Raw genomic sequence first — 22098 nt, 5'->3', positions numbered from 1 at the left:
TGGATATGTCTTTATCAGCAGCATGAAAACAGACTATAAGAGAGGGCAAGGAAAAGTGTTAGGAATTTTGGCTTGGCAGGGTCTGATTGGAGGACTTCAAATTTGACTACTTGGGTATGTTGAGGTGGATTTTAGCCCTGGGTCTTTCTGGTCAACAGACCCTTTGCTCCTGAAGGTGTTCTAGCATTTAGGTTCTGGTCATGTCCAGGTTTTCTTCCTCCCCAGGTACCATGGGGAGGAATCATCAGTTCTGGGTGTTGTTAGAGGTCAAAGCATTTTCTATTGTGCCTGCTCTGCTGACATGACTTGGAGTTTTGGCTCTGTCATACCTACAAAGTAACATGACATTCTGTTATCAAAAGAGTAGGCCCACTTTGGACTGGTCCTGAGGTTACAGCATGCTAAACACTTTTGAATGAAAAGATATTGCAAAGTCTTAGAAGCTGCCTCAGAACCAAGGACTTTCTAACCTTCTGTTGCTTCCTGACTCCCACCCTAAGTACAGGGAGAAGCTCTCTCTAGAAGTTCCCTTATCTGACTGAGAAAATTTCTTTCAAAAGAAATGCAATTGTCTCAAATCCCCCTCCACAGGAATCTCATCAAATAACCAGAAAGATTAACAACTGGAGAAGAATAAAAACTAAAAAACAAGTCACCACTACACCTAGAGAGACTTTTAATCTATTCTTCTGAAGGCAGCTCTAGCAGATTACTTGGGAGACTTTATGTGCATATTAAGACAACCTTTGTTCACAAGGGAGCTCTGCCCCTCACCTTCCCACAATTTGTTGCCACCTCCTTCAGAGCTTATAGGAATTTTGTCCCAAGAAATTGTCTGTTCTTGGGGCTCATTGATTTCCCCCAAAAATTATTTACTACCCCTCAAAATTGCCTACACTTCCCCATCTCCCTCTTTCCCCAGTGCCATTTAAGTAAGCATCAGCCACCTGACCCTTCTTTGAGCCTCATATTTTGTATGGCTCCTGTGCACACTTGCACACTAATACATTTGATGCCTTTTCTCTTGTTATTCTGTCAATTGTCAGTTAATTTCAGCAAATCTTTAGAGGGCAGAGGGGAAACGTTTTTGCTTCATGCTCTTATTCAGTTCTCAGCAAAAATATCAGCTCCTCAGAGATGCACTCTCTAAATCCCCTGCCTAAAGCAGCTGTCCCTCCAATCCCCAGCACCTCTGTCTACCTTGCTCTGATTTGTTTTATTCCTAGCACTTACTACTCCGGAATTTTCTTCTTATGTGTTGATTGTCTGTGTTCCCACCACTCCCAGTAGAATGTAAGCTCCAAGAGAGCAGAAACTATGTCTTTCTTGTTGACCTTTTCTATCTCCAGTTTTCAGAACAGGGCTTAGCACATAGGAAACACCCAATCAATATTTGTTGGATGAATGAAATGCCTGGGGAATAACATGAATCGATATTTCATTGAAAGTGGATCACTGGCTGCTCTGTGGAAAGTAGATTAGAAGGAGGCCAGGCTGGAAGCAAGGAACAAGTGAGAAGCTACTTTGTTGGTGCGAGAGAGAGATGAGATGCCCTTTTGCATGTTAGCTCTTCATAAGAGTTCAGTGAGTTAATTCTACCCTTGTCATCACTCCCTTTGTTTTACAGATGAGGAAACTAAGGCATAGAGAAGTTCCTACAGCCAATCACCTGGGTGGTTCTAGGATTCGAGCATGCAGTCTGGCTTCAGAGTCCATGCCCTTGGCCCCTGTGCCATGCTGCCTTTTGTAACTGTAACTTTTATTTTTCTCTCCAAGCTTTTGCTCATGTTGTTTCTCCTTCTGGAATGTCTTTCATTCTCCGTCTCTTCTATCTGAATACTGCCCATCTGTCAAAGTCCCTCTTGCTCACACATCCTGTTCATCCTGCCCTTTTGTCTGGATACCTTATAGTCCATACCACGTGTCCTTTGCATGATTCCTGAGAGTATCTTATCTTACAGACATCCGCAAAGAATCATACACTATCTGAGCTGGAAGAGAAGTAGGAAATATAAAATAAATTTATAGGAGGCCATTGGTTTGGACTCAGCTCTTGCACTAGCCCCACAGACCAAGCCAAAAAGAGTTAGTCCTGCTGAAGTTCCGCGCCAATAAGCTGAAACTGGGATCTTGATGATCTTCTGAGTAGGAGAGAGAAATGGAGGAAGAGAGAGAGAGAGGAGAGAGAAAAAGGGGAGGTGGGGGGGAGAGAGAGAGAATAGCCAAATTCCCAAACAGGCTAGTTTTAGATGGCATGATAAGGAAGTCCCCTCCACTTTAACCTTTACAAGAAAAGTAATTTTGAAATGACCAAACGACCAATCCGCTTTTTTGTCTCTGGTTCTGTTTTCCTCAGTTCTTTTCTGTCTATAAAACCAAGCTCCCCTGTTCAGCTCATTGGACCAATCATTATATTGTATAGTGAGGGGCGCTGCCCAGTTCTACAGAATTGCACCTGTAGTCCCAGCTACTCTGGAGGCTGAGGAAAAGGATCACTTGAACCCAGGAGTTCCAGGATGTAGTACGCTATGATTGCACCTGTGAATAGCTACTGCGTTCCAGCCTGGGCAACATTGCCAGAGTCTCTTAAAAAAAAATTAAACTAAACTTTAAATTTGTTGTGATTTTGTCTTTTGACAAAGAAGAAAGGGCAGGGAAGTCAATGTGAATTGCCCCAAATCACCCTTGTCAAAACAAGTGCTGGCCAATTGCTTTGGTTTTAAATTCTCACTGCATCATGGGAAATGTAGTTTCGCGTCTCCTCTCTCCCGACGTCTCCGCCACTCCGCCGGCGCTTTACGGAATGAGCCGAGTTAATCCGGAAATAACCGAGTGCTCCCGGCGGGCCTTTTCCTGCCCGGCTGCATTCTGGGAAAGGGCAATTTCCGTTACGTGCTGAAGGCTGTGGCGCGCGGGTGTCCCCATTCCCACGTGAAGCTCTACGCTAGCATCGCTCCGCGGGCGGCTCCCAGCTCGCCGCGGAGCAGTCCCGGCAGCAGCGGGGGACCGGAAGTGGCTCGCGGAGGCTCAGAAGCTAGTCCCGGAGCCCGGCGTGTGGCGTCTCGGAGCGCGGCGACGGCGCCATGTCCCTGATCTGCTCCAGTGAGTTCTGGCTGCGGCCGAGCGCAGGTCGCCGGAGGCCGGAGAGCGGCGCGGGAGCGTGTGCGGGCCGCTGCGGCGCCTGGGGCGGGGTGGAGGCGGGAATGGGGCGCCCGGGAGGCGTAGCGGTGGCCTGTCAACGCCGCAGCCCTCCCCTCGGAGCGGCGTGCATTTGCGCAGTGCTCCGCAGTTTACATAATGCCTGAGGTTTATTGCCGCAGGCATTGCTGAGGCCAACCGCCTCGTTCTACAGAGTGGAAACAGTCCTGTACAGAGAGATCTGGTGCAGGGGGAACAGCTTTGATGTAGGAGTCTGGAAACTTCACGGTCCGCCTCCCGTTGGCTTTGTGAATTGGCTTAAGGCTCTGGGCCTCGGTTTCCCCATCTGCAAAATTGAGGAGCATTGCACTGGATGTTTTGCGAGGTCTGGCTCGGATAATCGGAGCTTTTGCAATTTGCAAAGGTCACATGATGAGTTAGAGGCAGAGGCAAGGCTACCAGCCAGGTATCTGGCTCCCGGCCTTACACCGTATGACTAATAAAAACAGTCGCACATTTATAAAGCCCTTATTGGTTTACAACGCGCTTCCAAGTCTGTGATCTCATTTTATCCTCACAAGAATTCCCTGAAGGAGAAATAAAGATCCTGGTTTTGCAGATGAGGACGCAAGGCTCAGGAAGGCCGGGGACTTATCTAAGGATGCGTAGTCAGTGGCAGAGCTGGGTGACGTAGTTAGCTGACATGGAGCTTGGACCCTGCCTGAATCCATGCCTTTTCCATACCTTCCACTGCCTTTCCCTTTGATATTTTATCGTGACGTTCAGACGTGTCCCTTTAGCTTTTCGTTGTTTCATCAGATTACTTGTTTCCCTTGCCTTTTGCTATTCATTTCCTTCTCTTCTCAGAACCTGTACATTGATCCAAAGAGGGGGAAGAAGGAAGGGAAATGATGGAAAAGGAATCCCTCACAGTGAAGAAATTACAGCTCGCAAAGTACTTTCACATTCATTGTTTCCTTCCAATCTTGGGGAAGCTCTCTTTTACGTTCCCCAGGACGGTCCTTCCTGGCATGGTTCACTCATTTGTTATATGTTTACCGGGTGCCCGTGGGGCATCTGCATTGTATTGGAAGGGAGAGACCAGCTGTAATCCTTATCCTCAAGGGGTGCACAGACTAGGCAGGCAAGCGTGTAAATGATACCTCTATTTAGGGTTGTTGTGAGAACGAATTACTGTACTGTATGCTTAGAGTTGTGCTTGGCAGAGTAATGTGCCATGTAAATGTTTTTATTCTAGTGATTGCCACTTTGCTCCGTGGAATCTTCCAGGTGATAAATGTCTGTCTGTATGCTAATCAGTTGACTGGTAGCTCGCAGACCCTCAGTGGCTTCAGGATGAGGACTAGTCATCTAGAAAGACCAAGGAGGTATTAGAAGGTTGGGATTTTCAGTCCTACCCCTCACTTAACCTGGGTAAGGAGAGGAGCTGGAGGTTAAGTTGGTCAGCAGGACCAATGATTTAATGAATCATGCCTTTGTAATGAAGCTTTCATAAAAATCCGAAAGGACAGGATTCAAAGAGCTTCTATATAGCAGAACATGTGGAGGTTCCTGGAGGGTGGGGTGCCCAGGGAGGGCGTTGGAAGCTCTGTGCCCCTTCTCCCATACCTCATCTTATGCACCTCTTCATCTGTATCCTTTGTAATATCCTTTATAATAAACTGGTAAACACAAGTGTTTCCCACAATGCCGTTGAGTCACTGTTGCCAATTAATTGAACCCAGAAAGGGGGTCACGGGACCCTGATTTACTGCTGGTCGATCAGAAGAACAGGTCAAACAATGTGGGGCTTGCAGTTGGCATCTGAAGGGGCAGGGGAGTCTCGTGGGACTAAGTCCTCAACCTTTCTGAGCTATCTCCAGGTACCTAGTGTCAGAATTGAATTGGAGGACACCCAGATGGTCACATCTGAGGTCACAGAAATATTTTGTTTTGTGACAGAATAGGAGAAACTCAGTTTGTTATTCCTGTGCTCTCAGACTTTATAATTTCTTTGATAATCCCTCTGGAGCTATATACTAAAATGGATGGCAGGCATTAGAATAGCTTCATGTGTATCTCCAGATCATGGAGTAAACTGTACTCATAGATCATTGTTCAAAAATGAGATGGGCGAGGATATGGACTGCTGTTCTCTAGGTGCTTGGCACATAGTAGTTGTTAATGATTATTTGTTGACTGTCTGATTGTCAGGAGACTAATGGAGAAGCTAGTTCCATAGCTGGAAAGCATTCTGGGGCCAGTACAGAACTGACTTAGGGTTAGATGTCTTGCTTCCTGCTAGTTGATTGTGAGGATGCTTAGTCTTGTTGGGGCTAACAGCAAGATTGCCTTCACTCCAAGCTCACTGCCGGCCTTTTCTCTACAGTCTCTAATGAAGTGCCGGAGCACCCATGTGTGTCCCCTGTCTCTAATCATGTTTATGAGCGGCGGCTCATTGAGAAGTACATTGCAGAGAATGGCACCGACCCCATCAACAACCAGCCTCTCTCCGAGGAGCAGCTCATTGACATCAAAGGTGCCTATTGGCTGCTTTAGTCTAGGGCCATCTTAGCTCAGAGCCTGAGCGGATGGGAGGTGGTGTGAGTGCACTGGAGGAAGATACGGTGGGCTGTTAATGGCTAAAAGGAAAAGACGGGATGGCAGGGGCATCCCCTGGGTTCTGCTCTTCATACCTGCTTTTCCTTTCGGCAGTTGCTCACCCAATCCGGCCCAAGCCTCCCTCAGCCACCAGCATCCCGGCCATTCTGAAAGCCTTGCAGGATGAGTGGGTGAGTTCCTGCAAGAGAATTGGTGTCTTCCCCGCTTGAAGAGAGTGCATCGCTGGGCTAGGGCTTGGGGGTGGGAAGGATGGAGCATTATTCAGAGGGTAAACTGTGTGACATCGGGAACTTGTTTTATTCTTCATCGTATCCCTGGCACTGGGAGCAGCACCAGGAATACAATGTAGGTGCTGTAGGAATATGAATTGAATGATTGAGTACATCCTGCGCACAGTGCCTGACACAGCCAGGGTGATCAATAAGCAGCAGCAGCCATGTTGTTATTCCCTTTACAAAGCTGACGGCGTGGCAGCTGGGATTTCCAGTAAACTAGGGAAGGTGGGGTGGGAAAGAGCTGACTCCCAGTCCTGTCTCTGCCCGTGTTTGGCTTGGGGCAGGAGCTCAAGAGCGTTTGCCGGCACATTCATGGTTGCTGGGATGTTGTTTGGGTCACCGGTACTGGGCTAGGCTGTGGGATAGAAGGCAGCATCCCCTCGGGTGCTCCCTGCTGCCCCCACTTCCCCTCACAGTGATACTTGCCTCCTCCAGGATGCAGTCATGCTGCACAGCTTCACTCTGCGCCAGCAGCTGCAGACAACCCGGCAGGAGTTGTCACACGCTCTGTACCAGCACGATGCCGCCTGCCGTGTCATTGCCCGTCTCACCAAGGAAGTCACTGCTGCCCGAGAAGGTGCAGCCTCTCCCCAGCCATCCCCCACCCTGGGCTGGTTCTGCTTTGTGGTATCCCATTTCTAACGTCGTTTTTTCTCTCAGCTCTGGCTACCCTGAAACCACAGGCTGGTCTCATTGTGCCCCAGGCTGTGCCAAGTTCCCAACCAAGTGTTGTGGTGAGTGTCCCCCTTTCCGTACCGGCAGCCCATTTGTGTGCGGTGGCCCATAGAGCTGTCCTTATGCAAGTGTCTTTGGTGCTCTGCGCCCCTCACCTTCACCTTTCTTCTCTTTAGGGTGCGGGTGAGCCAATGGATTTGGGTGAGCTGGTGGGAATGACCCCAGAGATTATTCAGAAGGTAAGTCCTGCTCTCACCTGGTGGGAGTGCAGATGGGCGCTTACTTTTCACCGTCTGTCTGGAGTCCATCGTGACTAAAATCGCTATCCTTTTGGGAGTTGAGTGGTACAGAGCATGGACACTGGGACCAGATTGCCTGGGTTTGTATTTTGATGCCACCACTTATAAGCTTTATGACCTTGGCTTACTTAGTCAACCCTTCTGTGTCTCATTTCCCTAGCTTCTATATGAGAATATAATAATATCCACTATATAGGCTTGTGAGAATTTAGAAGATTTAATTACTGATAAGTGTACCTTTTAGCTCTTATTGTTATTGGGATTCTTTGCAGATAGTAAACTACTTTGTTGTATGTTTTCTTGCTTTTTTTCTATGAGGGCGATAGGACAGGAATTATAATCTCTATTTTACAGGTGAAAGGCACATTTAAGAGGCAGAGCTGGGCTCCCGATTGCAAGTCTGGTGGAATTCTCATTTGCAGGGCTTGATGGTATTTTTCCCAGCAGTTCAAATTATCAGCATGTGTCTGAGCCCTTGTCTTACAGGCATATAGACCTATGGGAGCTCTGCAGTCCTGGCTTATATTCTTGCTCTGCCATTTATCACTTCTGTGACCTTGGGTAATTGACTTCGCTTCTCTGAGGCTCAGTTTCCTCAGCTGTAAAATAGTCATCAACACCCGCCTCATAAAGCTGAGATGGAAGTAAAAAGAGAGAATGCTTGTAAACCTGTAATGTAGAAGTTGGCAGATAACAAGTTCTTGGTGGTGCTTGTGAAAGCACAGGTGTGACCAGCATTCAATATGCTTTTCTCCTTGCAAGATAATTTGTCTCACATTGAGCCTGTTCTTCCCCAGCTTCAAGACAAGGCCACTGTGCTAACTACAGAGCGCAAGAAGGTGAGTTCTCTTCTGAAGCCAAGAGAAGGAGCTGGCCTGGGGGGAGGCAGTTGACCCCTTAGGTGAAAGGGGCATGGCTGAATCTTGGATTCATTGCTGCCCTTCTCTGGGGGCTTTTTCATTTTCTCAGAGGGGGAAGACTGTGCCTGAGGAGCTGGTAAAGCCAGAAGAGCTCAGCAAATACCGGCAGGTGGCGTCCCACGTGGTGAGTGTCTGGGTCTCCACTGTCTTGGAGACAGCCCTCCTGCTTTGTTTCTGGAGGGGCGGGTCAGCACGGGGAGTGCTGAGTGGAGAGCCGTCCCAGGCTTCTGGCACTGTTTCTCACCTGGGCTGCTGAGTTGTCAGGGCTCCTCTTCCTGCCCAGCTGTGGGTTTCCCAGCGATGCAGTAAGGGAATTACCACACCAGGCAGATAGCCAAGAGGTATGGATAAGGAATAGAACTCCCCTGAGAAGGTGGGTGACTGGGATGGCAGTAGGGGAGGTCTATGGCTTTGTGGCCTGCTGTGATTTGGCTGTGACAGGGTTTGGTGTATCTCTCTCAAAGGGGTTGCACAGTGCCAGCATTCCTGGGATCCTGGCCCTGGACCTCTGCCCGTCCGACACCAACAAGATCCTCACGGGTGAGAATCTGGGCCTAGCCCAGCAGGCCAAAATGGAGAGGAGTGGCGGGGAAGATGCATGCTCGTTGTCCTCTTGGTGGGCACGGGATAAAAGCATTTCCTTCAGCAAAAGGGCCTGGGTGGGCCTGACTCATTGTTTGGTCTCTTTGTGTTGCCTCTAGGTGGGGCAGATAAAAATGTTGTTGTGTTTGACAAAAGTTCTGAACAAATCCTGGCTACCCTCAAAGGCCATACCAAGAAGGTCACCAGTGTGGTGTTTCACCCTTCCCAGGTAAGGACTTCTAGCCACCCTTGGTTCTTTCCTTGGCTGTTGTTTGTCCCCCAGCCCCTGCTGTCTCTGTGTGAACTGAGGCTGAGAAAGAGCTCCGACTCCTGAGACTGGACACTTGGAGGGGCTTCACTTTGGAGTTCTGGAGATTGCCCTTTACTCTGCATGAGACCTTCTAAAGCAGTGGTGCCTCAACCAGGGAGAGAAAGGAACTGTGTAGTTTGACAAGCATATTATTCACTTAAATATTTTATATTAGGGAAAGAAAAAATCCTGTAGTGTTCATAATACAAACTACAGAAAACAACGCTCAGCACAGTCTTGACTCACAGGTATGAGGAAGACAGATACATCTGCTTTCCCATGATCCTCCAAGAGGGGTAAAAACCATGTTGGCTATTGAAAATGGTGTGGGTTGTAAACAGAACGTCTGGTTTACAGAGTAAAGGTAACTCATGGGACCAGAAGAATGACATTATGGGATTCGAATTTTAAGCCTAAGACAGTTTGGGTTTAGGGCTGCAGGACAGTGGTTGGTTAGTGCTTCCCAGTCAAGCTCTCCCTTGGACGTTAGGGAAATGAGAAATATAAGAATAGCATGGTGTATTTTTCGTGACTGAATTTATTCAAATCCAAAGCACTATTTCCTTGCTTATGGGATGTTAATAGTTATGTCTCCTGAAATTGTATTGCTAAAAAAGATGGCCGTTATTTTTACCTATGGCTTTTAATGTCTTAACTAAACAAAAAAATTGGTAAGTGCAACGAAATTCTCTCCCTGCCCCAAGTTTTTTGGAAAATTAACTTACCGTGGAAATCCGTAAATGTGGGATGTGCTGAAATACGACCATGCAGCCCCTTACGGTCCCCGTACTGCTCAGACCTGTGCCATGCAGTGTAGTACCGGTTAGGTACATGTGGCTATTTAAATTTCAATGAAATAGAATAAAAAATTCAGTCCCTCAGTGGTACTAGCTACATGTTTCCTTTGGTCCTGAGAATGGGGTGGGAAAATTGCCCTATATTGCAGTTAGTTAGCTTTTTTACCACTAGATGGCGAGGTCTCCTACACAAGGCCTGATGCTGTATGAGTTACCAGTTTAATAGTGTTTACCATTGGCTGTGTTGGGCACCACTGGGTGGGTAGGTGGTTCCAGGGAGCGTAGGGCTGAAAGGAGAAGCAGTTGTTGGTAGTTGTGGGCATCCCCAGTCCCCTTTTATAAGATTGTTATGATCTATATCCTTTTTCTGACTGCTATTTTCTGATATTTGTTTTCCTTTTAGGACCTGGTGTTTTCTGCCTCCCCTGATGCCACTATTAGGATTTGGTCGGTCCCCAATGCGTCTTGTGTACAGGTGGTTCGGGCCCACGAGAGTGCTGTGACCGGCCTCAGCCTTCATGCCACTGGTGACTATCTCCTGAGCTCCTCCGATGATCAGGTGCGGTCCCAGCCAGTGCCCTGAAGAGGCCTGCTGATTCCCAAGCTTGAACATCCAGGGTTGCAGGAACATCTTCCCACCCCAGCTGGTTCTCCAGAACCTGAAAGGAGAATGTTTCCTTTGCTGGGAGGTGCTAGGCTTGCCAGGGTTTGCCAAACCGGGGGGCTCTGCCTTCCTGAAGGGCCACCAAAGCCTGGGACCCACTTTCTCACTGACTCCATTGTCTCTCTCTTTCTTTTTTTTTTTTTTTTTCCAGTACTGGGCTTTCTCTGACATCCAGACAGGGCGTGTGCTTACCAAGGTGACAGATGAGACCTCTGGCTGCTGTAAGTTGCCTCGTAGGCACTCAGCTTTTTGTTTGCTGTTTATCATTTATTTTTACGTTTTATTTAGTCATTTGCTTATTTGTTCTAAAGATACATTTACCACCAGCACCTGTCTAGTGCCAGGCTTTGTCCTGGGTGCATTGACGAATGTGAAAAACAAGGAACCTACCTTTGCTGCTCTTAGTCTCTCCCCGGTGGGCTCTAACCACAGGTCCGTCTTCCCTCCTCCACAGCTCTCACCTGTGCACAGTTCCATCCTGACGGACTCATCTTTGGAACGGGAACTATGGACTCTCAGATCAAGATCTGGGACTTGAAGGTAGGAGAACATGGTAGGTCTCCATCTGAGGCCCTGGGCCAGAGGGAGCATCTGTGACAGTACAGGGCTGATTGGGTGCTTGTGGCACCTGGCCCTGAGGGTGGAATGACACTGGCTATGCATGTGTGATATGATGGTGTGGTCTGAGGGGTCCTGCTGGTTGTCCTTCCTGGAAGGACAGTGGCGGACATCTCAGGTAGGACCTTGCTGAGCCCCATTTTTTTTCCTCTCATGATGTATGGGTGACATATTTTACTACCCACCGCCACTGTAGGAACGCACCAATGTGGCCAACTTTCCTGGTCACTCGGGCCCCATCACCAGCATCGCCTTCTCTGAGAATGGTTACTACCTGGCGACAGCGGCTGATGACTCCTCTGTTAAGCTCTGGGATCTGCGCAAGCTTAAGAACTTTAAGACGTTGCAGCTGGATAGCAACTTCGAGGTGTGCCCCTCTCCCTCCCCAGCTTCCCACTATGTCTCTTTATTTGTTGATTATTGAATTAATCTCATTGCTTCTGCTTATCTGCAATTGCCCCATAGTTTCTGTTCCCCTCGTGTGACCTTTCTTTTTCTGACAGGTAAAGTCACTGATCTTTGACCAGAGTGGGACCTACCTGGCCCTTGGGGGCACGGATGTCCAGATCTACATCTGCAAACAATGGACGGAGATTCTTCACTTTACAGGTAGAGGCTGGTCTTGGGCTCCTGGGGTCTCTAGGTGCCCAGGCCTGGAGGGAAGCCTCACCGGGTTAGGAATCTCTAAGGCTTGCATGAATTTACCTAAGCAGCTTTTGGTTATCTCCTAAGGCAGAGCTTTATGGCTAAGGAAGCAGACTGAGACTGCATGGCAGTAAATGCTAGTATTAGCTCTGCCACTTTCTTGCCTTGTGGCATTGGGCAGGTTGCTGGAGGAAGAGAAAACTCCTCCCTCTGAAGGTTTGCTAACTGAATCTGAAATAAATGAACATTAGAGTGACAGGAGGAAAGCCATTTTAATTCTGTGTATATGCACAAGAGTCCCACAAAACATTAGACTTGCAGAGGGTCAGATGATTGAAGATCATACAGTCACATTGCTTAATAATGGGGATATGTTCTGAGAAATATCTTGTTAGGCGATTTCGCCATGTGCGACCATTATAGAGTGTACTTACACATATCTAGATGGTGTAGCCCACTACACACCAAGGCTAGTGCTATAACCTTAGTATAGTCTATTATTGCTTCTAGGCTACAAACCTGTACAGTGTATTAAATGTACTGAATACAGTTATAACACAATGGTAAGTATTTGTATATCGAAACAGATCTAAACGTAGAAAAGGTTCAGTAAAAATATGGTATGAGAGATTGTTAAAAAATGGTACACTGGTATATGGTGTTTGCCATGAATGGAGCTTGCAGGACTGGAAGTGGCTTTCAGTGAGTGAGTGGTGAGTGAATGTGAAGGCCTAGGACTTTACCGTACACTGACTGCTGTAGACTTTATAAACACAGTACACTTAGGTTCTACTAAATTTATAAAATGCTTTTTCTTCAGTAATAAATTAGCCTTAGCTAACTTTTATACTTTATAAACTTAAAAAATTGACTCTTTTGTAACAACATTTAGCTTAAAGCAAACATTGTACAGCTGTACAAAAATGTTGACTCTCTTTACATCCTTGTTCTATAACCTTTTTTCTGTTTTCTAATATTCTTATTTTTATATTTTACTTTTTAATCTTTTCCTGTTAAAAACTAAGACACAAGCACACATTAGCCTAGGCCTACGGAGGGTCAGGATCACCAGCTGTGTTAGTCCGTTCTCACACTGTTATGAAGAACTGCCTGAGACTGGGTAATTTATAAGGGAAAGAGGTTTAATGACTCACAGTGACTGGGGAGGCCTCAGGAAGCTCACAATTATGGTAGAAGGGAAAGCAGCAGCAGGAGAGGCAAATGCTGAGCAAAGGGGGTAAAGTCCCTTGATAAAACCAGATCTCGTGAGAACTCACTATCATGAGAACAGCATGGGAGTAACCACCTCCATGATTCCCTTACTTCTCACCGGGTTCCTCCCACATTTGAAGATTATGGGCACTACAATTCAAGATGAGCTTTGAGTGGAGGCACAGCCATATCACCAACATCACTGTCTTCACCTCCACATCTTGTCCCACTGGAAGGTCCCAGGGGCCACTAACACGCATAGACCTGTCATCTCCTTTGATGATAATGCCTTCTTCCTGGATACCTCTTGAAAGGGCCTGCCTGGTGCTGTTTTACAGTTAACTTTTTATAAGTAGAAAGAGTATACTTAAAATAATACCAAAAAGTGCAGTATAGGTATACCTTGTCTTTTTGCACTCAGCTTTATTCTGCTTCGTGGATCCTTTGTTTTTTGTGAATGGAAGGTTTTTGGCAGCCCTGCCCCAAGTGGGTCTGTCAGTTCCATTTTTACAACAGTGTATGTTCACTTTGTGTCTGTGTGTCACATTTTGGTAATTCACAACAGCATTTCAAACTTTTTCGTGATATGTATCCATTATGGTGATCTCTGATTTATTAATGATCTTTGATGTCGCTATTGTAATTGTTTGGGGGGCACCATGAACTGTACCCATATAAGATGTTGAATTTCATTGGTAAATGAAATGGTGTATGTGTTCTGACCATTCCACCCACCAGCTGTTCCCCCATCTCTCTCCCTCTCAGACCTCCCTGTTCCCTTAGACACAACAGTATTGAAACTAGGCCAGTTAATAACCATATTATGGCCTCTAAGTGTACAAGTGAAAAAAGAGTCCCATGTCTCTTACTTGAAATTAAACGACATGATTAAGCTTAGGGAGGAAGCATGTGAAAAGCCAAATAGGCCAAAAACTAGGCCTCTTACACCAAATATTAGTCAAATTATGAATGCAAAGGAAAATTATTGAAGGAAATTGAAAGTGCTACTCCAGTGAACACACGAATGATAAGAAAGTGGAACATCCTTATTGCTGATCTGGAGATAATTTCAGTGGTCTGGATAGAAGACCAGACCAGCCGCAACATTACCTTAGGCCAAAGCCTAATCCAGAGCAAGATCCTAACTCTTAAATTCTGTGAAGGCTGAGACAGGTGAGGAAGCTACAGAGGAAAAGTTTGAAGCCAGCAGAGGTTGGTTCATGAGGTTTAAGGAAAGAAGCCGTCTCCATAACAGAAAAGTGCGAGGTGAAGCAGCAGATGGTGATGTGGAAGCTGCAGTGAGTTATCTGGAAGACCTAGCTAAGATAATCAATGACGGCTACACTCAACGACAGATTTTCACTGTAGACAAAATAGCCTTCTGTTGGAAGAAGGTGACGTCTAAAAACAGGTAGAAGTCAGTGCCTGGTTTCAAAGCTGCAAGGGACAGAGTGCCTCCCTTGTTAGGACTAATGCAGCTGGTGATTTTCCATTGAAGCCAAAGCTCATTTAGTGTTCAGAAAATTGTAGGACCCTTAAGAATGTAGGGCCAAATCTACTCTGCCTCTGCCTGTGAATGGGACAGCAGAGTCTGGATGACAACACATCTGTTCACAGCATGGTTTACTGACTGTTTTTTAAGCCCACCATTAAGAGGTACTGTTGAGAAAAATAGATTCCTTTCAAAATATGACAGTGCACCTCATTACCCTAAAGCTCAGATGGAAATGTTTCATGCCTGTTAACATCACATCCAGTCGTCAGCTTACGGATCAAGGAGTAATTTTGACTTTCCAATCTTATTATTTAAGAAATACATTTCGTAAAGCTATAGCTGCCATGGGTAGTGATTCTTTTGATGGATCTGACAAAGTACATTGAAAACCTGTTAAGGATTCACCATTCTACATGCCCTTAAAAGCGTTTGTGACTCATGGAAGGAGGTTAAACTACCAGCCTTAAGAGGAGTTTGGAAGAAATTGATTCCAAGCCTTCAGCCCTCATGGATGACTTTGAGGGATTGAAGACCGCAGGGGAGGGGGTAACTGCAGACATGGAGGAAATGGTGAGAGAACTAGAGTAAGAGGTGGAGTCTAAAGATGTGACTGAATTGCTCCAATCTCGTGTTCAAGCTATAATGGATGAGGAGCTGTTAGGGATGAGGAAAGAAGGTGGTTTCTTGACGGAATCTGCTCCTGGTGAAGATGCCGTGACATTGTTGAAATGATAAAGAAGGGTTTAGAATATTACGTAAACTGAGTTGATGAAGCAGGTGCAGAGTTTGAGAGGATTGATTCCAGTTTTGAAAGTTCAGCTGTAGGTAAAATGCTCTCAAACAACGGCCATCAGAGAACTCTTTTGTCAAAGGAAGAGTCAAATGATGTGGCGAACTTCATTGTGGTCTTAAGAAATTGCCACAGCCACTGCAGCCTTCAGCAAGCACTACCCCTGTCAGTTAGTAGCCATCAGCATCAAGGCAAGACCCCCCTGGTGGGTCTTGGAAAAAGATTACAACTCAGTGAAGTCTTTGATGGCTCTTAGCATGTTTTAGTAATAAAGTATTTTTGATTAGGTATGTACATTGTTTTACCAGACATAATGTTATTACACGTTTAATAGACTATAGTATAAACATAACTTTTTTTTTTTTTTTTTTTTGGGGGGGGGTTTTTTTTTTTTTTTTTTTTTTGGAGGTGGAGTCTTGCTGTATCACTTAGGTTGGAGTACAGTGACACGATCTTGGCTCACAGCAACCTCTGCCTCCTGGGTTTTCTCCTGCCTCAGCCTCCCAAATAGCTGGGATTACAGGCACGCACCATCACACTTGGCTAATTTTTGTCTTTTTAGTAGAGACGGGGTTTCACCATGTTGGCCAGTCTGGTTTTGAACTCCTGACTCAAGCGATCCACCCACCTTGGCCTCCCAAAGTGCTGGGATTAGAGGCATGAGGCAGTGTGCCTGGCTAACATAGCTTACATGTACTGACAAACCAAAAAAATTTGTGTGCCTTGCCTTATTGCAATATTTGCTTTATTGGTGGTCTGGAGCTGAACCAGCAATATCTCTGAGGTATGCCTGTACAATAACCAGTAATGTAGTTATTTGTGATTATTAAGTATTCTGTACTGTACCTAATTGTGTAACACTTTTTTTTTTTTTTGAGACGGAGTCTTGCTCTCACCCAGGCTGGAGTGCAATGGCATGGTCTCGGCTCACTGCAGCCTCCCTCTCCCAGGTTCAAGCGATTCTCCTGCCTTAGCCTCCCAAGTAGCTGGGACAACAGGCACATACCACCAAGTTTGGCTAATTTTTTTTTTTTTTATGTATTTTTAGTAGAGATGGGGTTTCGCTATGTTGGCCAGGCTGGTCTCGAACTCCTGACCTCGTGATCCACCCGCCTCAGCCTCCCAAAGTGCTGGGATTACAGGTGTGAGCCACCGCCCCCGGCTGTGTTATACTTCTGTACAACTGGCAGTGTAGATTTGTTTATACCTGTATCCCCACAAACGTGAGTAATGCATTGCACTGTGACATGATGGTGGTTATAACATCACTCGGTGGAGGGGGAGTTGGTTGACTCTAGGTGTGATCCTAAATCTAGAAGGAATTTGGCCAGTGGAGTGAATCTTTCAGCTCCACTGTAATCTTATGGGACAATCGTTTGTGCGGTCCGTCGCTGACATGTCATGTGACACGACCCTGTAGCATCGTGAGCTGCAGAAGGGAGTAGGGGCCTGGGGCTCCTGGGGGTGCTGTCGACACAGTTTCTGTGGGGGTGTGAGGGGTAATGCACTCCAAGTCTCTCAGGTAATAAAAGTTGTCTCAGAGCAGACCTTAGATAAATAATACACGATAGCCTGTGACAAAGACTGGCTGGCACAGTGTCTGGCATCTTCTCTCTTGTGATGCCAGTTCATTTCCCCTGGTTGAGATTCCCAGGGAGGGGCTTCATGATGTTCCTTTCAGATGATCTGCCCTTCGATAAGAGAAAGAGGGCGAGAGACCTTGGTTCAAAGTCCTCAGCATGCCAAACCACCGTACTTTGGGGTATTGTTTTCTGAGATCCAACGTTACTTAACGTCTCTGGAGCCTCAGAAAAGTGGGAATGATAACAGTACAGACTCAGTGGGGTTGTTGAAGTTTAGATGAAAATACATACAGGTGCTTGCTGACATACGCTTGGCCACATCCTGATAAATCCATCGTAGCCTGAAAATTTTGCAAGTCAAAGCATGGTAAATCGGGGACTGTCTGTGAATATGTAGGTTAGAACAGTGCCTGGCACATAGTCAGGATTTGCAGTTCTTACTCAGCATTGTGTCTTAGAGCAGTGAATAAGACAGACCTGATCTGGACACTTATGAAATTTATGGTCAGGTTAGGGAGGCAAATGTAGATTGATTTCACACACATACATTTAATTGCAATTGAAAGTGCAAGAGAAGAAAAGTATGAGCTGCTGAGAGAATGGGTAACGGTTTCTAACCTAACAGTTACGTGACTGTGGCTACGTGACTCTCCGTTTCAGAGCTTTACTCCTTCATCTAGCAAATGGGAATATTGGCACGGCTTTGCAGAGTGTGACAGCTGGTGTTGTGGAGGTGGCATGCTAATATGCTGGTAACAGGGTGCCCGGTGCTCACTTCAGATGCTGTGTGAATGGGAGCTACTGCTGTCTCTGTTGATGAAATTCTTGTCCTCATTAGCAGGTTGTGAGCAGGATACAAGATACTTCTTATTGCCTCGGATTCTCCTGAGCCCTGCTCAGTGTGTTTGTGTAACAAAGGTGTCCATTCTAACTGTATGGCTCACTGGTTTTCACCTGTACCGTACCTGGTGTTTTGATTTGGAGCTGAGTTACGTAGCCGAAAATACAGTGTGAGCTTTTTAATGGGGAGTTTGGACTCCAGATGGGATCCTAAATCTAGAAGGAATTTGGCTAGATGTTCATGAATTTCCCAATCCCATGAGCCTAGCCTCATCTGTCCCTTATCTGGTCCTGCTCTGTGTTAGGGGCCTGAGTGCCCTGGAGTTGGAACCCTATGAACTAGAACGTGCCCATGAACTGTTCCCCTTGCGAGCAGGAAGTGAGCACTAGGGATAAACAAGCCGAGCGCTGAGATTTTCAGCTAAACCGAGCTGAATTGCAGTTACCCAGAAAGCTCAGGTGAGAACGGGGCTGGCATTGCTTTATTAATTCATCCCACCAGTGAAAAGTGCCAGGCACTGAAGGAGGCACTGGGGTAGTGTGCAGGTCAGACTAGGGAAAGCAAACAGGAGCTTGCAGTGTGATAAATGCTAAGTAGGGAAGGCCTGGTTGTAAGGGAGCATGTTATCGGGGATCTGTGTTCAGCCTAAAGGAGGATAAAGGAGGAAAAGCCTTCTCACGGTTGCCTCTTGTTTCTTTCCTCAGAGCATAGCGGCCTGACCACAGGGGTGGCCTTCGGACATCATGCCAAGTTTATCGCTTCAACAGGCATGGACAGAAGCCTCAAGTTCTACAGCCTGTAGGCCCTGGCCCTTCTGATGGAAGCTGGGCCTCATCTCAGTAGAGGGGTAGAATTAGGGTTTGGGGGTGGGAAATCTATGGGGGGAGGGCGCTCAGTGGGGTGGGACATTCACATCATTTCACTCTGGTCTGAGTGGTGGCCTGAGAACCATGGTGGCATGGACCACCATCATCCATGCACCTCCAGGCCCCATGGAAATGGACGTGGAAGGAAGAACTATCACTCTCTAAAGGCCTAGGGTCGGTGCCTAGGGCCTCTCCCTTCCTGTCGTTCAATGGCCTTGGTGGTGGCTGTTCCACACCCATTTTGTTGCAGTTCCTGTGAGACAGGAGAGGCTGAGCCAAGGGAACTGTGAAGGGGAGGGCAGGAGGGCTTATGCAGGGTTTTGTAAGCAGTGATCTAGTTTCATTAAAAAAAATAAACATAACCACCTCCCTGTGTCTATCTGCACCAGGAGCGCCCTGGGCCGGGAAGGTCAAGGGGAGGGAGCACACAGTGGGACATTGGCTCAAGGGAAGCTCATCTTCCTTTCCTTTCACAGCGGAAATAAAAACAAATCTGCAGATGAAATCTGCCATGTTCCTGCAGTTCTTGACCTTGTGTTTCAAGGGCCTCAAGTCAGTGGTGCTGCCACTTGCCTTGTGGACTTGGTTTCTTACACAAGCCTGGAAGGTGAGGGAGCCCTGCAGGAAAGATAGGCTGGATCTTGCTGGTGAGGCGGCCTGAGCATCTCCATCAGGGCTCTTTAGCTGTAGGTGCTAGAAAGCCTGTTCTCAGCTGGCATAAGTCAAAAAGGAGATTTTATCGACTGTGGTGATTGAAAAGTTGAGATTGGATGGGTTTGGGGACAAAGATCTGATAATCAATGTGCCTTATAGGGAATTGCTGTAGGGTCATGTGGCTCCTTTAGATTGTAGGTCAGGAAAGGCCTCTGAGGTGGTGACAATGAAGCTGGAATGACAAGGACCTGAAAGGGGAGGCGTGTTGCCATCCACCCTAGCAGGTGCCAGGGCTGGACTGAACAAGCCGTATGGAGGAGCAGGCAGCAGGTCGTAGTGGCTAAGGGTGGGGGACCATGGCTGGCAGTCCGGGTGATTGACAGTCCCCTGACAAGGGCCATCCCAGTGGAAGGTCGGGGCTGGCCACCTGCCTGGAGTGGGGTGAGAGGATATGAGGTGATGAAGTGTGGGAGTCTGATTATAGACAAAACAGTGCTGAGAAGGTGAGCTGAGAAATGGGATGTTACCAGGAGGGAAGCTTTGGGGGCAAAGTATGGTAGTGCATATTGTGGCTGCAACAGGAGACCTCCAGGCATGTTTGCTGGGGCAGGGTTCTGTTGTCAGGGAAGCTTGGGCATGCCGAATCTGCCTGGGAGGGTCAGGATGCCTACTAGATAGGGAAAGCTGAAAAACCCTGCAGTAAAGAAACCACTTAGCTTATACAAGTTGAATGGAAACCATTTAACTTACACAAGCATGTATTATTAAGAAAAGACCAATCATACATTTCTCCCAAGGCAGGCATACTTAAAAAGTTAGGACAACTGCCTAGTAAAAGGTGGGCTAACAACAGCTATGGTTTGCAGGTGGTGGAGTGGGTCACATGAGTGGGAGAGGGTTAAGGGCATGGCTAGGGGACGTGCTAGGGCTAAGTTGGACCTCAGGGCTAGTACAGCACTAAAGCCTCAAACAGTTTCTGGTGTTAGGTATTAATGTGCATATTTCAGATCTGCCTTCCTTTCCAGGAAAAGTAAGCAGGAGATACTGAAGGACAAAGGTCCTTGGGGGATCCGTGGGTTGGGGGGATGCAATAGTCATCCTAAAATTCTGTGACGCATGGGGCACATCTATGCATATGCACATTTTTCTAGAGAAAGGGAGCTCTAGTTTGTGGACTAATCTGTGTCCCTCACCAGTTCCAAACCATTGCCCTAGAATTGGCACTTGGTGCTGTCCTGGCATCCAGGAGCCTAATGTCTGGGTCCTGAGGCTCCACAGTGCATCTCTGGCCTTCCATCTGTGCAGTCGCATTAGCAGAAGAGTGGCAGGCCCTCTACCTACATTTGCTCATTTAATTCTTAAAACAGCCTTGCCTTTTGCTGTCCGGCAATTCTGAGCAGATTGTTTGTCCCTGTATATACCACGTGGGACTTGATACCTCTCTTCCTTTGCAGAACAAAGCAGCAGATGGGAGCATAGTCCTGGAGCTGGACTCGGGTTTTGGCTCCCAGTTCTGGCACTTGGTAGCTGCGAGACCTTGGACAGATAATTTAACTTTTTTCTGTTTGAGTTTCTTCATCCAGATGGGGATAGTGTGCTTACTAGAGATATAGTAAGGATTAAGCGAACGTGGCAAGCGCTTAGAATAGGGACTGCACATCATAAATGCTCTATGTTTTTAAACTCGCTGCTGCGACTATTACTACTCTACTGTTTCCTCTGTCTGGAGTCTGCCCTCCCCAGAGACAGGCCAAATCCTTCAGGAAGCCTCTGGAGCGCATTGCTGCCCTGCCAGGTGAGTGAGCCTTCTTGGAGCCCATGATTCATGCCTGTAGCATAGCTGTGTGTTACCTTGAAGGTGTTTGTGCATTTGTCTTAACTAGATTTTAATCTCAAGGACAGGACCATGCATCCATTGCTGCCGTTCACCTCTTCAGCTCATGTCACACTGCTGCTGAGTGGTAGATTGAGAGTTAGAACCTTGGGGCTCAGTCCAAAGCCCAGGCAACGTTTGTCTCCTTCCTTGATAAGTGAACACAGAGGGCTTGACAGAATGTTAGTTGTATCAGCCAAAATGAATGAAGAGCTGCCACCCCCTGCCACAGCTCACCAGATGTTGGCTCAGCTGCCTTGTAGTGAACCTTTTAGAAGTAGATCTTGGTTGAGGGGGTGAATTTAGAAAAGATTTAGAATTTAGAAAAGATTCTAAAGGACTCACCCATATTGTCTAGCCAATGAGTTTTGTAGTCAGTAGTCCCAGGTGTCCGAAGGGAAATTGTTCGGTGGTGTAATCGATGCTTACTGCATCCTTTGTGCACTTGAGCCTTTGGTGATTAAACCCGGCTTAGCCCTCCACTGCTGAAGGTGAGGAAGCATCTTTATTGGGCCTGAACTTGGAGCACTAATCAAGGAGGCCAGCTGGGGGCAGTGTAGTCACACCAGTCTCCCCAGTAATGCTGGTGCGGTGATGGAGCTGGAGATCCTTATATTGGAGTACCACAGAACGACCCTGCCAGACAGGTGGTGGTGTCCCCATTCTACAGATGAGAAGACAAGCTCAGAGAAGTGCCTTAGCTTTGGGCCACCCAATAAATAGTGCAGCTAGGGCTTTTAAGCCATTTGGCTTCGGAGACCAAGCTGGTTACCCTTATCAGCTAAGACAGGCATGGGCAGCTGATGACCCACTGCACAGCTTTCCAGGAGGTAGTGTCATGGTTAAATGCAGGCTCGAGCCAGCAGCCCAGGTTTGAACTCCAGCTGTACACCTTTCTGTGTTGCGTGTCTTTATGTCTCAGCTGCTGCTTCTGAAAAGTAAGTTCCTGGTGCCTACTTTGTAGGGCTCCTGAAAATTAAGTGAACTGATAACATGTAGGGATGAGGCACTCTGTAAGTGTTGAGTGCCATGTATTTTCCCTGCTCTGCACTGGCATTGTCCTTGAGATTTAACTGTATTGACACGTAGCCAGGGTCATGGTGGTCCTTGACACCTATCATATAAATGCTTGGTCTGACTGCCTTCTGCTGCTTAGTAAACCTAAGGCTGTTGACACAAAGCGGCTGGAACATAATCCAGGCACGAAGGCAGGAGTAAACAGAGCAGTACAAATATGGC

The 22098-nt window shown here is 47.0% G+C and overlaps 1 protein-coding gene across 3 annotated transcripts; it reads left to right on the top strand.

Moving 5' to 3' along the window:
* Window positions 1–1308: 1308 nt before the first annotated feature.
* On the top strand, window positions 1309–18697 carry PRPF19 (pre-mRNA processing factor 19). Of its 3 annotated transcripts, none has more exons than XM_017530789.2 (17): window positions 1309–1319; window positions 3014–3102; window positions 5528–5677; window positions 5854–5930; window positions 6471–6612; window positions 6696–6769; window positions 6887–6949; window positions 7807–7848; window positions 7979–8053; window positions 8394–8469; window positions 8631–8740; window positions 10022–10177; window positions 10434–10503; window positions 10737–10822; window positions 11097–11267; window positions 11404–11509; window positions 18171–18697. In XM_017530789.2, the coding sequence occupies exons 2-17, from the start codon at window positions 3084–3086 to the stop codon at window positions 18266–18268; spliced, it is 1515 nt and encodes a 504-aa protein (XP_017386278.1). In that variant the 5' UTR covers window positions 1309–1319; window positions 3014–3083; the 3' UTR covers window positions 18269–18697. The 3 variants fall into 3 exon arrangements, with proteins under 3 accessions (XP_017386278.1, XP_017386279.1, XP_017386277.1); XM_017530790.2 differs by lacking the exon at window positions 1309–1319 and adding an exon at window positions 4006–4093 and having other exon boundaries at window positions 2858–3102; XM_017530788.2 differs by lacking the exon at window positions 1309–1319 and having other exon boundaries at window positions 2858–3102; window positions 18171–18691.
* Window positions 18698–22098: the final 3401 nt, after the last annotated feature.

This window comes from Cebus imitator, unplaced genomic scaffold (genome assembly GCF_001604975.1).
Source record: "Cebus imitator isolate Cc_AM_T3 unplaced genomic scaffold, Cebus_imitator-1.0 Scaffold69, whole genome shotgun sequence".
Classification (NCBI taxonomy): domain Eukaryota; kingdom Metazoa; phylum Chordata; class Mammalia; order Primates; family Cebidae; genus Cebus; species Cebus imitator.
The sequence above is the reverse complement of the archived record's forward strand: the minus strand, read 5'-3'. Positions and strand labels throughout refer to the sequence as shown.

Bases quoted from the DNA above. Each gene is read 5' to 3' on its own strand.
- PRPF19 (XM_017530789.2), top strand. The intron at 6,950-7,806 runs GTAAGTCCTGCT...GTTCTTCCCCAG, and splicing joins CCCCAGAGATTATTCAGAAG to CTTCAAGACAAGGCCACTGT. The intron at 8,470-8,630 runs GTGAGAATCTGG...TGTTGCCTCTAG, and splicing joins CACCAACAAGATCCTCACGG to GTGGGGCAGATAAAAATGTT.